A 17,474-nucleotide genomic window follows, 5' to 3' on the forward strand; every position below is an offset into this window, starting at 1 on the left:
CTAAAGACAGCCTTGTTCTGGGAACACAGAATATTGTATATTGAGAAATAATAATTTTGAACAAATCATGCCTTTTTAGGAAGTGTTCCTTGAAAAAGATGACTGATTCTCACTAGTGCTTTATAGGACAATAGTGGTTCCCAGACCTACAATTTTTTGACAGTAACCACAGAAATTCCAAGGAGCCCTGCAGCTGGAGCCTCTGAGGGATCTTCCAAGCCCCTCTGTGATTGCTTTGTGGTATTAGTTGTTACTTTCATCTACTTACTGAGACACACTTAAATCTACAGTCCCTTTCTCAGTCAGAGCAAACACTATCAATCTAACAAATGAATTTTCTTGGTATACAGAAAGAAGATGAGATTGAAGTTATCGTCAGTATTTCAGATGGCTTGAGTACAGTAAGTATTATGCTGTAGCTTGTCAAACTGTCCGCACATACCTCCTCCCATTAAATCAACTTACAGGGGCCTTCTCATTTTATCAGAAAACATAATCTCATTAGAATCTTACCTCCTGTTACAGGAGCCACTGAACTCTCAGTAACTCAGGTCTCATGCCAGCTCTTGTTCAGCTCTTTGAGGATAATTGCAGTGTGATGTAAGATGAAAGACTTGTCTTAGTGGCCCACTAAATGACAGCAGCCACCTATGAAGATTCACTGTCAGCTCAGTAGAACTGAGACCCAAGAAAGATCTGAAAGGTTTTTGCATGACATTATAGGAACTAGTGTTGGACACCCAAGAGCTGATTGTCTCTCCACACCCTAAATATTGCTCTTGCATGACATAAAAATGATTTGCTTAGGCTAAGGTGATGGGGGTTTTCTTGTCTTCTGCTGAACAAAGCTTTAATCATATGTAATCATTAAGGGCTTGTCAAAGACATTACACAACCATCCAGTCCTAGTTCTACAAATTCTCTTGGCATTTTCAGTTTACAGACAGGTATTGTCACAACCAGGATATTAATCCACCAATAAGAGGAGCTGAGCTTCTTCACTAGGGATTCCATAAAAGTGGCACCATCTTGCTGCCCACAAGACTGGATAGCTTGGGAGCTCTTCCTTATCTTGAACAAATTAATCGGGATTACTACAACAACTGTTCAGGAGGTGCCAGAATCCTATAGGCACAACTCTGTAATAAGGAAATAATGGTATCACATCCAGATATCCACTTGCAAACAACTGAGAAGTTTTGTTGCTCATGTGTTTCCTTCTGTATTTTTAGAAAGAGAACTCATATTTTGTTCAAGACATTGTTACATATTAGTAGCAAGTATTTGTACATCCATGTTATACATGCTATTAACTAGTATCATGATATCAAATGAGTCATTAATGAATACTCTGGGCTGTCAGGTACTAAATGTCTTTAATGTGTTCACATAAAATACATCACAGTACCTTGAATGCCATAAAGAAGAATAAAGACTTTAGAAAATCAGCCCCAATCTGTAATTTATTATGTAGTCTGAGACTCCTTATTTAGATTTGAGATAGCAGCTGTGTGTTCTCCACAAAACAAATTCCTCTGGAGTATGGGATTTTCTGTATTCTGTGTGTTTAGTTTTGGTAATGCAAAGATCCTCTATATTAAAGCATAATTTTTCATTGGCTTTGACTACACCTTAGTAGGCAAACATACAATATCTGTTGAAAAGCAACTTGTCATGATGCGTTCTTCATATTCTACTCCAGGTTTCTGAGAAAGTCAGAATCCTTGTAATGGATGCTAATGATGAGAGCCCAGAGTTCATCAATACACCTTACATAGTCCACGTCCCAGAGGTTGGTGAAATTCTTTTGCATACTAGAAGTATATTTCAGTTGGGAGTATGGAGGAGCTAGTATGTTTTCTGTAAAATAACAAGATATACAGAACTAATTTGCATTTTTTTTTGGTTTAGAGTTTGGGCAGATAATGAATATTCACTGAAAACTTAGTGATTAAGTCTGTAGGTACTTAAGGTGTGCTTTTTTGTGGGTAATCTCCAAGATTTGGGTCACTGGGAGTTTTTAGAATTAACTTCAGTGGGAATAGGATGTGCTCCATTTTAGCTGAGGTTTTCTGTCATTTTTATTCCAAAAAAAATAGTCCTTCCTTCTTGTTCTTCTCCTTTTTCCCCCACTTAGAATCTCCTCCCTCTTTTCTTTTTGCTCTTTAGTTCTCACAGTGCATATATATTCTTGCTAACATCACTCTCTTTTTCTGCCGCCTTGCATGCTCTTTTTTCATTTCAACTCTCCTGGTCTTCCACTTCTGTGTGACTCTGGTTACTCTTTCTGGTCATAGAACACTCCTTCTGGCAGCAGTATTTTTAAGGTTGAGGCAGTGGACAAAGACACAGGTTCTGGAGGAAGCATCACCTACTTCTTGCAGGTAAGGCCCTCTACTTTGAGGGTTAGACTTGGTACTAGTGTCTATTGGACTAATTTGTACTGTGCACAAGACAAAAAGTATTGACAACACAGATACTGACCATTGCAAGAAGTCAAGTGCAGTCCAGCATGCAGAAGGAGGAGCTAGAATTGCCACTGTTACTCCCAACCTTGCCAACAGGACTCCTCAGAGCAAGTCACTTATTGACCCATTCTTTGGAGTGACAGGAAGAAGCAAGTCTCATTTGCAATCTTGTAGACATATGAGATTTCTAAAGCATAAGATAGCTTTCTTCAGAGTGCAAAATATACTGGAAACCCAAGTGTGAATTTTGGTGTAGCAGGCTAGTGCATAACTGAAACTTGGATCACAGTGTGAAATATGAGGTACTAAGTCTTCTCACTGATAAAACCATGTTGGCTTGAAACCAGCCTTTCAGTTACTGCCAACTGGTAAAGAACAGAAAGGGCTTCACATTTAAAGCTGATTTTCTGTATCACAGAGTTTCTGCATGTCAAAAGGGCAACTTTTTGCATTTTATCCTTCCAATTCCTTCTTCCTCCAAGCTGCTTCTTCCAGATGAGCTGCAGTTCTCCTTATTCAAAAGACAACAGAAGAAAGGAAAAAACCAACCAACCAAAAAACCCAATTTGTTGCAATAGTTACTTTGTATACATGTGGGAAGATATTTGCATAGCCCTAAAAGTAATCCTGTTTAGAGCTTGGACATACTGTGAAAGAACACCTTGAGTACTGTCTTGAAATTTAGTTTTGTTTTGACTGATTATGATCCATTTAAAATAAAATATATGCAGGATTCAATTATGCACAGGGCTTTTTCCAATAGGCTGAGGCCAAGGAACAGCAGTTTCAAAGTTTTATGTCTAGTTAATGTATCTGTGTGGTTAAAAAAATACTAAATACTAAATACCCCCCATGGCAGGGGGGTTGGAACTAGATGATCCTTGTGGTCCCTTTGAACCCTGACTGATATTATGATTAGATGGTGTTGGGTGATAGGTTGGACTCAATGATCTCAAAGGTCTTTTCCAACCTGGTTAATCCTGTATTCCGCCCAGGGAGATTGTGGATGTCTCCTCCCTGAGGGTGTTCGAGGCCAGGCTGGTTGAGGCTTTGAGCAGCTGAGTCTGGTTGAGAGGCCTCCCTGCCCATGCCAGAGAGGTTGGAGAATATGATCTCTAAGGTCCTTTCCAACCTAAGCCATTGTATGATTCCATGATCTGACAGTGAACATTATGTATGGATATGCAAATGAGCTGTCTTACAGATAGCTCCAGTGCAGAAGAATGGAGGGAAACTTTTTTAATTTAAATTAAATTAAATTAGATATCTTTAAGTTTTATTTGTATATATATAAAAAAAAAAAGAAAACAAAGAAAACAAACACCCACAAAACTACTACTCTATGAATGCATGCATTCTGTGCATGCAAACTTTCTGCTTTATTTTTTTAATCCAGTAGAACTCTGAAAAAAAAAAGGGATAACACCTTTTTAATTCTTCTTTTTCCCCTCATCTTTTTTTTTTCTGTTGTGTCTTTTCAATGCAGTGAACTCTGTTAACCTAAGTTTAAGATTTTGCAATGAAATACCAAAAGATTTTAAAAAATCTACATTGCAGGTAACTGATTTATTCTGAATAATGAGAGACTTGTGGTTGGTTCATGAATTGTTCATAAACACATAGAGGTGAAATTCATCAAATGTATTATTCACCTAAACCGTATCATTATTCTAGTCTTTTCCCTTGGCAGATGAAATAAAAGATGAATCCCTATGGCAATCTTATTACCATAACTGTAATCTCTTGCTGTTTTTTCTTTTCTTCTCTTCTAGAACATCCATGCTAATAAGTTTACAATAGACCGCCACAGTGGTGTCCTGCGCATCAAAACAGGGGTCGTCCTGGACTATGAGAAATCAAGAACGCATTTTGTTGTTGCTATAGCCAAGGTATAAGGCTTTTTTTGGAAACTAGAGGAAGTGAGGGGTTGTATTTGAGTAGAACTACCTAGTTGAGATATAGGTGTGCCTTAGCAAAGGTACTCACTCTGTAAGGTCTGCAGGTGGGGGGTTGTAATATTTACAATTTAGGGAGCAAACATTATCAGTGTCTGCTCTTGCACAATATCTAGAGGCACTGGGGACTGAGTTTCCCACATTTCACCCAGGCCCTAGTGTCAGAATAGTGAGCCCAACTGCTGAAGGTCACCTGCATATTTTGAGTCATCTAGAAGCAAAGGATTTCCATATGTGGCTCCAAATTCAAGAAGCATCAGCCTTTGAGCAAATGTAAGTTCTCAGGGCTTCCCTATGCTGTCCAGGGCATGGCTCTACCACACAAGGACAAACTGCTGGCAGGCAGACCTGCAGGTCAGGCACAAGCACAGCTGGACCCAGTGCAGCACATGTGGTGGGCTTCTGTTCTGGAAATATCTGTGGGTGTTTCTTTTTTTTCACTTCTCTGGTGCCTTGTGGCAGGAGCTTATGCAAATCCGGCACATTCCTTCTTGCCACTGTCTTTCTCAGAAGACAGAATCCTCAGTCTGAGGATTCATTAAAAGTTTATGGATTCTGAGGCAGTCTCTCAGGATCTTGTGGGGACCTGTCACAGAAAAACTCACTTGGGTGGAAAAAGGATATTTTTGCTTATGGGGACTTGAATTTCTCCTATTTTATGAAAAATGTATAGATCTCTTTTGGTATTTATTTAACCAGAGTTCATTTGAGGAGAAGTAACAAAATTTGACTTAAATGCTGCCTTTAGGGGAGTAAGAAAGAAAAAAAGCAATTATTTTTTTTTTTTAAAAAAAAAAAAAGAAGGAATTTTTAAAATTGATACCAAAGACATGCTGAACAATTCATACTCATATACACCAGCATGACTACTGACCTCCAGCTAGTGCTCTGAGGATGTTAAAAGCTTCTGAATTTGTGAGTCATCTTCCTAATTGGCTCTACTGTATTGGTAGCAAAGAATTGATTGTAGTCAAGTCCCCAAAGATTGTTGATACACTGGTGGCTATCTAAGTTCTTGGCTGCACAGTTCCTTTTCTGCTTTCACTTTATCATGTAAAAGTTCCTAGAAGACTTTGATCATGTGCACTATTTAATTTCTCCCTTGAAATGCACTACCTTGCTACTGCTCATTGTCTTGTATTTATGACAAGACTATATGTAGGATGAAAAACTGTAGTCCTTAGTCACTAACCTTTTGCAGCAGTTTCTAGCATTCTTTTCTTTCACAAAAGAAGGTTGAATTCCCTGTTCCCTGTGTTGTTGATGAAAGATTATGTATGACTGCATACACAGCCACTTTTAATATAAGAAATTACTTCTGAGACATTGCAAACTGTCTTCCTAACTAGAGAGAGAGCAGGACAAATGGAAAGGAGAAGGGAATACGGCAGCAGGGATTAATCTGTGCGTTGAGACAGAGAAGGCATTCCAGAGACCGTGCTTCTGAAGGCTCATAAGGTGCATACAATGCTATTAACTGACTTGCAGATATGTTTCAGCAGAGGGATCTGATGGTGACTTCTCTTCTAGGATGGTGGTGGGAAGCTCAGGGGAGATAACAAAGTGTTTTCAGCCACAACAACAGTTACTGTCAATGTGGAGGATGTTCAGGACACTCCTCCCATGTTCATCGGGACTCCCTACTATGGATATGTCTATGAGGATACGCTTGCCGTAAGTGCTGGATTTCACCTCAATAAGAGAACAAGTGCAGTCTTTCACATCTCAGTCAAAATAGCCCTTTGCTTTCTAGCTCAGGCTTTATTGGAAAGCGGAACTTAAAATTCATTTGACTCATTTGACTCTTAAGTGAAATAAGCTGACCAAATCTCAGACGTGTTCTTATTTACAGGCATTGCAAACGTGCTGTGCAAGGCTTCCTATTGCTGTTAAAAGTCAAAAAGAATTCTGCCTAGTTATGTTGGTGTATGGCCTAGACTAAGTGCCCTTCTGAAACCTGAGAGGCACTTGGCTGAAGGCTTAATCAAATTGCCATTTACCTCACCTGAACACATCATGCTAGAAACCTTTATGTATTTGTGTGCTGTGTGCTCTCACAGTGCTTTTATTTTCAAGCAGATCAGCCTGGCACCTGGCAAGGTGTAGGGAGAATTTATGCCTTGCAATACAGTTTGTTATACCCACCACAATGCTTTCGGCCCACTATTATTCTTGAAGCTGTAAACTTATTAATTTTCTCTATACCTAACCAGTAGCATGATATTTTATCATGCTGATCTTTTGTATGGATCAGCTTTCACCTTGATTCATAGATTTCAAGAATGGTTTGGGTTGGAAGGGACCTTAAAGACCATCTAATTCCAACCCCCCTGCCATGGGCAGGACACCTTCCACTAGATGAGGTTGCTTAAGGCCTTGAACACCTCCATAGAAAAGGGCATAAAATTTAATTAAATTTTTTTTTCTTATATATGACAAGAAGTAGTTTCTACTCACTAAATTACCCAGCATTAGACTACTGATTTCTTTGGCAGTGTGATGCACACTCTTCACCTGATCTTCCCTTGACTTTCAGGAAAGGTCGTGTCTTTTCTTCCTGTCCAGAACCCCAATGTACTTGGCAGCCCTTGCATGATTGTATATCGCAGTTCAGTGTGTGGGCTGTTACATTTCAGCAGAGCAGAGAAGCAATGCTTGTGTACTTTGCAGACATTTGATATGAATTATATTATGAATATTGATTTATTCTGCATAGTTACATATAGATCTTAAAATAACTATCGGGTGCACACAGGAGTTAGCATTTACTATGGAAGTGAGTGTCAATAAATGTTAATTACATCCATCTTGCACTCATAACTTACACTATTATGATATTCTAATGATGGAAGCACAAATTGGTCCTTCCCAGTGTGGATTTTGCTATTAGAATGAGCTCCACAGAGAGAGACACACTAGCCAATTTTAGTGCTGTTTACACGTTGTTAAGTTTGTAAATTCTTTTCTCCTTGGTGGAGTTATTACAATTTCCAAGTACTCTGTCAGTCACCTTCAAAGGGACCACAATATCTTTTGCCCACTAGGCAGATTTAATTGCAGCTTCCTGCATAAACGATGATAAACACAGTTCTGTATTTCTAGTTGCTCTAACAGAACCTTGCTCTTGTTTGAAAAATTCACTCAAGGGTTGTCATGAGGATGTTCTTTGTTGCCATTTGTGATTAACTGACAATTACTTCAATGTTCTCTGTTTTTTCAGCCCCAAACAAGACTTTAGTTCAGTTGGGTGAGCATTTTAGTGCTGACAATCATCATCCCTCTGCGTTGATAGGAGTAGTCGCACAAATGGTCTCCAGTAGACAAATTCTGTATCTGTGGCCCACAGCCACATGTGGCCTTCCAGTATCTTAAGCGGGCCTACAAGAAAGCTGGGGAGGGACTTTTTAGGGTGTCAGGTAGTGATAGGACTGGGAGGAATGGAAAAAAACTATAAATGGGTAGATTCAGATTGGATGTTAGGAAGAAGTTCTTCACCATGAGGGTTGTGAGACACTGGTGTGGGTTGCCCAGGGAGGTGGTAGAAGCCCCATCCCTGGAGGTTTTTAAGGCCAGGCTGGATGTGGCTCTGAGAAACCTGATGTTGTGTGAGGGGTTCCTGCCCATGGCAGGGGGGTTGGAACTAGATGATCCTTGAAGTCCCTTCCAACCCTAACAATTCTATGATTCTTTGATTCTATGATTACTTGTGCAGAAAGACGTTGAAGGTTTAAGGACAGTTAAATCACCACACTTTTCATCAGAATTTTATACTCTAAATGTTGTATGGGCCAAGTTGATTGTGATCTTTATTTACTTTTGCTGCCTGTCTGAACTTAATTCAGTAGAAACAAAATAACCCTATGGCTTCTGCAGCAGCTGCCTGTCTCTCAGGACATTGTGCGGCCATGGGGCGTACAGAGCTGCTACCAGAGGGCATCTGGTCTCAGCTTGATTGCTCTAAATCCTCTGTCCAAGTTTGTGGCCCAAGTTAAGTGCCCTTGGCCATGGCTTCCAGCAGTTCCTGCAGCCAGACAGCCTCTGGGGCCACATGGACTCTGAAGCCATTCCACACTTGAGTAGTCAGCACTGCTACAGCAGTGTGCACAAAGCAGCTCATGGGTAGTAGTGCACTGCTGCTGCTGGTCCTTGAGTGCTCACCCAAAGCTGAGCTGGAAACAAGGACAAGAGAGCTGGATACTGGGCAGACTGGCACTGGTCTCTTGGCATGGCTGCAGCAAGCTGTGGCTCTCCTTGGGCAGCTGAGGCCTGTGCACCAAAGCAGTGTTCTGCCATCAGCACAGGCATTGCCATGATGCAGGCAGCAGGCTGGAAAGACAGGTCACAGAGCAGATGCATAGGAAGTGAGCAGCAGCAGGGGTGTCCCCACTTTGTATGGAGGTACAATGCCTGTGCTGCAACATCAGTGGGAACCACTAAAACCATCAATGTAGGAACAAAACAGAGTTGGTCCAAGGAGTAGCATTCAGCTCCTGCTCTGCAAAGCCATGCACTAACTTTTCTCTGAGTGGGAGTCAATGGCCTTTGCATTTTTCCCATACAGCACGAGCAAAAGTACCCACTCTCCCCATCCATGCCTCACTGTAGAAAGCTCAGTTTATTAATACAGAGTTACAATTTCACTGCTCTTTGGTCTCAGCACACAGACTATGATTTCCCATTTCTCCCCAGGGCTCTGAGGTCCTTACTGTTGTTGCTCTTGATGGAGACAGAGGAAAACCTAACAGTATTCATTACTACATTGTAAATGGTGAGTAGACTTGCTTTGTATGAAATCTGAAGGACAGCTGAAACTAGATCTGGCATTAAATTAGAATGGAATATGCCAGAGTTTAATAAAACTGAGACAAAATCTCATGAAATAATGTCAGGTACTTGAAACAACTCAAGGGCCAGAGAACAACTAAGATACAATTCACTGAATTTTAGTGCCTGTTTCACGGAACTAACTCTAATTTGCCAGTGAAGAGACACTAAGTGTAAACGCCACTGGAAATAGAGTAGATGTTTACAGAAGATGAAGGTTTTTCATCAGCTATTCTGAGAGCATCTGTCACACATCTTTTAATAGCATAAATGTGAGACACATGAATTGAAGGTCATTAGCTGGTGAAGTTAAACTCCAAACCACAACTTTAGGTTTGTTTGATTCTCTTTCCTCTAAAAGAAGACTTCCATGACACCCAACCTTCCAGGTGTGAGATAACCCAAAATTTCATAACAGAAATCTGAAATATAGTTGCAGAGATATGTAGTAAGTTCTTCCTTGTGCTGTTACCTAAACAGCAAGGTCCAGAGAGGACAGAGAGGGTTGCAATTCAAGTTTTGCTTGATATGGGATGGGACCCATGCTAAGGTTCCTTCTCCTCAATGCAAGGGAAAAAATAGAAGAAGGTAGAAATGTTGAGACAGAAAAGGCTGCAAAAGAGAATAGAGTGAAAATGATAAAAGGTAAAAAAGAAAAGTGGAGAATTAGAAGTAAGGACAAATAAGTGGGATGAAAACACGCTAGGCAAGGGAGAAATTGAGTAAGGAGAATGGGCAAAAGAAGATGAAATAGTCAAAATGTCAAAGCAAAATAAGATTAATGAGGAAAGACAATTAGATTTCCAAAGAAAAAAAAATGAGCAGGACAAAAGAAAGGTGATATGGGATTTGAAAAAAAAAAGCTAAGTGATTAGGAAAGATTGGAAAATGAAGATGGAAGGAGATGGCATGTGAGTAGCATAAAATGTGACTTAATGAAGAGCAGACTTTTCTTGTGCTCATTAATACCAGATTTTGTTAGCCTGAAATGGAAAACAAAGGAAGATAATGTGCTTTTAGTGCATAGAAAGTTGAAGAAACAAAGAACAGAAGAGTACACCAGGCTTCTGCCCCTGCACCTCAGAACCTGACATTACTTGTGATAAGCCATTATTCCAATACCTGCAGGCTGGGGTGCTAAAGGGCAAGAAAATACTAACAGCAAATAGGAAATTATTTATTCTTTATAAGCAGTCTTGTTAATGCAGAAGAGTGTGTGATAATTTTTGGAAAACACTCCAGTCTTCTGAGCATGCTGTGTGAGGGAACACACATAGTGCTCTGCACTCAGAGTTACCAGTTTCCCTGTGATAACTAGACAATAACATGAGGCATGATGGCTTGAAACCACTATTGACTTAAGCTTCTTCTCAGTCAGGATGTAGTTTCCAGGCCAATGTATCTTAATAATTGACCATTGTATGAGTCGATATCTGTTCAATGTTGTGTCTAGTGTACTTTAATGAAGTTGCAGTTTTTGCAGGTATTAGCAAAATGGGAAATTATCAGATGGTTTAAAAATCCATGTTAGAATTGAATTAGTGAAAAAGAAAAATTACTGAGCTTTCAGGTCATCATCCTTTGTTCCTGAAGGCTGATCTCCTTCACTGTAAGGGTTTTACTCAGTTTTCATTTCAATGGTAGGCTCTGCCACAAAGCATATGTTGTGGTCAATATTGCACCTGAGGTAGCACACAGGGATGCCCATTGCCCCTTGGCAGAAGATGGCAAGACCTCCTGAACTCCTGGATGGTTCTCTTTTCAGGCACCAGCCTGCTTTTGGCCATGCTGGTGAGATGAGTGCAGTCAATGTGATGAGACCCCACTGTCTCTCTGCAAGCTGGCATTTCCTCGCCAACCTGGCAGCCCATGGCTTGGACAGCAGCACTCTGCACTGGGTTAGGAACTGGCTGGAGGGCCAAGCCCAGAGAGTGGTGGTGAATGGTGCCACATCCAGCTGGCAGCCAGTCACCAGTGCTGTCCCCCAGGGATCAGTGCTGGGCCCTATCCTGTTCAATATCTTTATTGATGATCCAGATGAGGGGATTGAGTCAGTCATCAGTAAACTTGCAGATGACACCAAGTTGGGGGCAGGTGTTGATCTGTTAGAAGGTAGAAGGGCTCTGCAGAGGGACTTTGACAGGCTGGACAGATGGGCAGAGTCCCACATGATGGCATCCAACAAGTCCAAGTGCCGGGTGCTGCACTTAGGCCACAACAACCCCATGCAGCGCTACAGGCTAGGGTCAGAGTGGCTGGAGAGCAGCCAAACAGGAGGAGACTTGATAGGGTGCTTGGTTGCATGGTTTAGTTGATTAGGTGGTGTTGGATGATAGGTTGGACACAATGATCTTGAAGGTCTCTTCCAACCTGGTTTATTCTATTCTAACAGAAAGCGACCTGGGGGTGCTGATTGACAGCTGGCTGAACATGAGCCAGCAGTGTACCCAGCTGGCCAAGAAGGCCAATGGCATCCTGGCCTGAATCAGAAATAGTGTGGCCGTCAGGAGCAAGGAAGTCATTCTGCCCCTGTACTCAACACTGGTTAGGCCACACCTTGAGTACTGTGTCCAGTTCTGGGCCCCTCAATTTAAGAACGACATTGAGACTCTTGAGTGTGTCCAGAGAAGGGCAATGAGGCTGGTGAGAGGCCTTGAGCACAAGCCCTGTGAGGAGAGGCTGAGGGAGCTGGGATTGTTTAGCCTAGAGAAGGCTCGGGAGAGACATTATTCTTGTCTACAACTACTCGAAGGGAGGTTGTAGCCAGGAGGGAGTTGGTCTCTTCTCCCAGGCAATCAGCACCAGAACAAGAGGACACAGTCTCAAACTGCACCAGGGGAAGTTTAGGCTCAAGGTGAGGAGAAAGTTCTTCACAGAGAGTTGTTAGTCATTGGAATGGCCTGCCCAGGGAGGTGGTGGCGTCATCGTCCCTGGAGGTGTTCAAGAGGAGATTGGACGTGGCACTTGGTGCCATGATTTAGTAGTCATGAGCTGTTGGGTGACAGGTTGGACTTGATGATCTCTGAGGTCTTTTCCAACTTTATTGATTCTATGATTCTATGATTTTCTTCAGCACAAATTGATCAGGTCTCAAAGAACTGCAGCCCTGTAACTGATCTTACATTCAGATCAATGGAATTTAGGTGGGCAGTAGCAAAGTCAGCCTGCAGCTCTGTCCTGTCCGTGTCAGACTCTGCTGCAATGCAAAAAGCCTGAGGCTTACCCCAGATTCTCCAGAATCCCTTTTTATTCAAGACAGCCATGCAAGAGGCTGAGAAAATTTTAGCAATGGAATGTCTAAGGCCAGGAGATGCTTCCCCAGAGAATCCTGTCTGTAGGAAGAGTGACTGTGCTCCTTTCAGACAGATTTTCAGACTTCACACCTTAGCTGATATTAATGAAATGTTCTTGTTTCTCAGAGACTTAATTATGCATTTGCTAATTAAAATGAGGAATGTCTATTTTTGTCTAAACCAGCATATAAAGAAGTCAGCATAATGGAAATAAATACCAAATTTGCATGCCTAGTTGCTGAGGCTTGAAAAGAACCTGACCAGGGTGGGAACAGGAAAGTGAGGGCAGCTTCTCACATTGGCAGAGCTATGCAGTGCCATTCCTAGGGGAGGAAACCCATTTTGATCTTCATCTGTGTTTTCACCTCACTGTGACCAGGCATAGAAATGTATCATTTTTCAAAAGTAACTTCCAATCTACTAATAGATATGGATACACATGTGAACTAAAATGTGCTTAATAAAGTGTATGGTTAATTGCTCATGCTTGTTCAGAGAAAGGAAATACATCATGTAATTAGAGAATCTTTGTTTTATTGCAGGAAGTGAAGGCTCCTTTGAAATCAGCAACACAACTGGAGCCATTTCTGTTATAAAAAACCCAAATCAGCTGAAGAAAGAAGTGTATGAACTAAAAGTTCAGGTATGTTCAGGCCTGTTGGTCTTAAATGCTGTGAGTAGACATGATTGTCTAAAACAGCTCAGTATATAGGTGACTTTACGTGTTTTAGACACTACCTCCTATGTTTAAGCAGAGCACCAAATCTAGAGTGCCTTTGTTCCTTGGCATATTTCATTTCTTAAATTACTTCTTTCAAATGAAATTACCTTGTCCTAATTTCATGTCTGAGTCTAGAGAATCAACATCCTTTACAGCATGTAGATAACTGTTCTCTGTGTTTTCAGATTTTAATAATAAACTGGGAATTAATGCCTTGTAACCTGAATGTGATGAGAGAGGTAACTGTCAAATCTATTAGTAATAGGACTGAGACAGCTCATGCAATATCTTACCAGTATCAAGTCCTGAAACATTGATCAGCAAAATACAGATACACACTAACACCTTGATAAGCTAGTATCAGTGTGACAGTCTACATTACTTTAAGCAGTTACTAAAGACCAAGAGTTTAAAAATGTGGACTTAAGTTGTGAGTATTATATTATTTTTCTTTAGCAAATGTGCATTACCATACAAGAGTTTGTCATGGTAAGGACAATGTTGTCTAAAGGCAGCTTTAAGGTCTTGCACACTGCCAGAAGGAGTGTAACATCCTCAAGGGCACTTACTTGCTAGTAGGCTCGAGCAGCTTCTGAATCTGGAAGATCATAGAATTCCCACTGTCTGAGTTAAAATTGGACACCATTTCTTCCCCTAATCTCTGATTTACTGCAGTCTGCTAGAGCCTCCCAGATATAGGATTAGTTAAGCCCTTACAAGCTTTTCTGATCTCCTAATTACATCTGTGGTGACCTAGATCTCATGCAGCCTACAAAATCTGCCTGAGGAACCAAAAGGGTGTTGTGTTACCCAGCATAGGTAGTGACAGGCACCTCAGTTACCAGACTAGCATCTTTAGAGAAATTTAGCAGTCTAGTGCCTTTGATTTTGAGTCCTTTGAGCAAAAAAGCATGTCAGAGAGAGATGTTTTGTTAAAAAAATGGCAGCCAGAGTTTCTCTTCTGATACAGGAAACACTTTAGATTCAATGCAGTGAATCAAATTCCATGTTGGAATTGTTAAAACTGAGACAAATTTGATCTTTCAGTTATAAAAATGCCAGCTAGGTTTGCTTGTCTTTCCAAACTGTATCCAGTTTTCATTAAACATCTAGACAACAAAACTTAATTATAAATCAGAGACTAAATCTCAAAGTGTATAATTTTTCTCTTTCAAATATTTGCCTAAATACCACAAGTATAATTGTTCTCATGGTTTTCAAGGCTGCAGTCCTTGCAGCAATGTGAGAATTAACTACCTGTGGTACCACAGCAAATGTAAAGATTGTCTTCCTTTTCTAGTCTGTCAATAGTTTAGGCAGGAAATTATCTTGCCTCTATTAGAATATCTATCTTTAGAGAACTGCTTTCACCTAGGGTGAGTTACTAAGCTCACAAAAAGAGGAGGAGAATATTTTCACTGGGGCTTTATTGGAACTGGTTTATTACCATAATCTTCTAATCATCATAAACTTCAGTGTGAAATGGACTGAGATTTCTAGAGAAATATAAGGTTGTGAATCTCCATACAAGTTAGTGTGTTAGGGTGACTTGTACATGCAGAACAATGCCTGAACATCAAACTGCAAAAAGAAGAGTATATCCTCATCATTTTTCTCTCCCTCTCTTGCCTGCTGCAGGCATCAGAAGTCAGTCAGGAAGTTGACAGCTCAGTGTACGCTTTTGCCACAGTGACTATACGGGTGGTCGACCTCAACAACCATCCACCAACATTCTATGGAGAAAGTGGTCCCCAGAACAAATTTGAACTGACCATGTATGAGCATCCCCCAGAAGGTGAAATCTTGAGGGGACTGAAGATTACAGTCAACGATTCAGATCAGGTAAATGTAAACTATGTGGCCTTTCAACTTTCGTGACCTTTTTTTCCCAAAGACTAAAAAGAGCTGTTAGGTGGGGAAATGTCATTTCAAGAACTCAGCTATTTCACATGCATTCCACCAAAGCCTAGGGCAGATACAGTAGTTGTAAGGTCCATTACCACAGAGAGTTTGGATCAGAAGTATACATAGTCTGTAACATACTGTTGTGTCAATGAGAAGGGTCATCCTAAAGCTGCAACCCGATTCTTGTGGTGACTAAAGTTGAACAGTCTCTGTGAACTTCCCCTAACTACTATTTGCATTCATTTGTTGTCAGTCTAATGTCCAAGAATTTACTCCCTTTGGAGATTTACCTAGTTGCAAATCAATTTCATAACTTCAAGTGCAATTGCTATCTGATTCTTCTCAATCCCTGGAAATAATGCAGTTTGTAGCCTTACATTGGTTTTATTACAAGATATTGTCCTTCTGATCTCTATGTTACAGCCAGAGTCTGCAGTGGATGCTCTGATAAACCATTCCCATTGGAACAGTAGTTTTAGGTAACCTTTAAAAAGTATGCCAGAGCCAACTCTAACTCTAACCCAAAAAAAACGCCGTAAAATTCCATGGATCTCAGCCTGTGATCTAACTGACCTGTGAGGCTCATAGATACTATGGTGATGGTTGCTATAGGGATGGCTAAGCTAAATGCTGTAAGAATGGCATCCATGTGAGTTAGCCTGGAGTTAGGTAGTGACAAGAGAAAAGCTTAATGCATCCGAGAAGTGTATTTCTATTGGAAAGAGTGCTCTTATATAACTCTGTATGTAAGAGCTCTGTATTGTGCTGTTTTGAGTGTACTGTACTTTATCAAACCCACTAGCTTCTTCCTCCTCCCTCCTGCTGCTCTGCAGCAAGCAGATAAATGACTGCTTTCAAAACAGTGCTCCATCTATCCTGCTGTTGTCACGAGGGATGTTGCTGCGGAAGGAAAGAAGCAAAACCATCTCTTCCATTGAAAGACAAAATATATATATGTAGTATATGTAGGCTGACAAAATATTCAGGCTGCAGGTTTGGCTATAAAATAAGCAGAAAACATTGCTAAATACACTGCATAGATTTCTCAAGAAGCTTCCTAGTACAGCATTAAGATATCACTCTAAGGGCATTGGGTTGCTTCTGTTTTATGACATAGAATGCCATGTTTTCCCTTCAGCTCAAGAGAAGTAAATTAAACATATGTCTGTTTCTGTCACAGCCACTGGTGACTTCTGGGGGAGTGGATGGTAGTAGGTGAGGAGGAGAAAGCTATGGGCAAGGTCTATCTGAGGACTACAGTATAATGGATCACTTGCAAGAACATTATGCATACATTTCTCCCCCGGCCCTCTCCATGTGACAGACATAGCTTAGGGCCCAGTGCTATAGTTCCTTCAGTCATTCCTGTGTCCCATGGCTGTCCACTTGAAGACATGCAGCAGCATGACTTGCTCCAAGGATATCTGCTGTGGACATCACTGTCAGAAATCACACAGCTTTTGGAGCGAGACAGCTGTCTCCCTGCCCCATGCCACCATTCCTCCAGCCATCTACAGTCCTCAGTGCAGAGGACTTGTTATGGTTGGCTGGTTTATTTTCCCCATCAGCACTATTTTCCATAGTCCAGCAGCAATGTCTTTGTGTGTTTGGCTTTATTACCCACCAAAAGAGAGCCTGTTCTCCTCTCCATAGCTGTGAGGTTTTGTATGACCAAAACATTGAGTTTGGATCCAAGATCATTCTGTGATCCCCGGGCAACTACCACTGAATGCTTCTCCTCATGACATGAGCTATGGTTGTAACAAGAGCTGCTCACAACAAGCCTTCCAGGGATAGAGCTGAAAGTAGAGTTATCCTGTTTGAAATCCATTATTAGAAATTCTTCATCTTGAGATTCATGCTAGGAGGAGAAGGTGACACCAGCCAGGCTGTTAATTTGGCTGGCTCACCACAGTGTAAACATGACATTGTTTGAGAAATTTGTGAACTCAGAGTGTGGGTGAAGTGGGCTCAGCTCAGTTTTCCACCTCCCCTGTATGGCAGGAATATGAGAAACTCCATTTCATCTTTTCCCTTCCATGCTCCATTTAGTTTTAAAAGAAGGTCTGGCCGGCTAGCTCTGGCTCACTCTTCCCTACTTGCATGCAAGTGGTGGTAACCTTTTAGATATCACTGCTTCCCATGTCTTCAATGGCTAGAAGGTTTATCTATATCATGGTATTTGGCTTCTCACTTCACCTGGAGCTGTCAAATGTGTGTCAGATTTTCTTCTGCACAGGTGGATCCCCTCTCTCCCCCCAAGAACATCAACTTCCAAAAGATTTAGTGGCTATAATTATGGGCTAGT

General features: G+C 41.1%; 1 protein-coding gene across 7 annotated transcripts in view; it reads left to right on the top strand.

The window, feature by feature from the left end:
• Positions 1-17,474, top strand: part of CDHR1 (cadherin related family member 1) — a 70,248-nt gene that overhangs the window by 30,086 nt on the left and 22,688 nt on the right. For 6 of the 7 annotated variants that reach the window (XM_068139986.1, XM_068139984.1, XM_068139983.1 and 3 more), the window contains 8 exons: positions 351-401; positions 1,703-1,792; positions 2,298-2,384; positions 4,241-4,357; positions 5,954-6,097; positions 9,113-9,191; positions 13,083-13,183; positions 14,900-15,103. In XM_068139986.1, coding sequence (XP_067996087.1) covers positions 351-401; positions 1,703-1,792; positions 2,298-2,384; positions 4,241-4,357; positions 5,954-6,097; positions 9,113-9,191; positions 13,083-13,183; positions 14,900-15,103 — 873 coding nt within the window. The remainder of the gene's footprint in view (positions 1-350; positions 402-1,702; positions 1,793-2,297; positions 2,385-4,240; positions 4,358-5,953; positions 6,098-9,112; positions 9,192-13,082; positions 13,184-14,899; positions 15,104-17,474) is intronic. The other variant, XM_068139987.1, reaches the window with a different exon arrangement.

This window comes from Melanerpes formicivorus, unplaced genomic scaffold, assembly GCF_026170545.1.
Source record: "Melanerpes formicivorus ecotype bairdi unplaced genomic scaffold, bMelFor1.0.p_v2 SCAF_6, whole genome shotgun sequence".
NCBI lineage: Eukaryota > Metazoa > Chordata > Aves > Piciformes > Picidae > Melanerpes > Melanerpes formicivorus.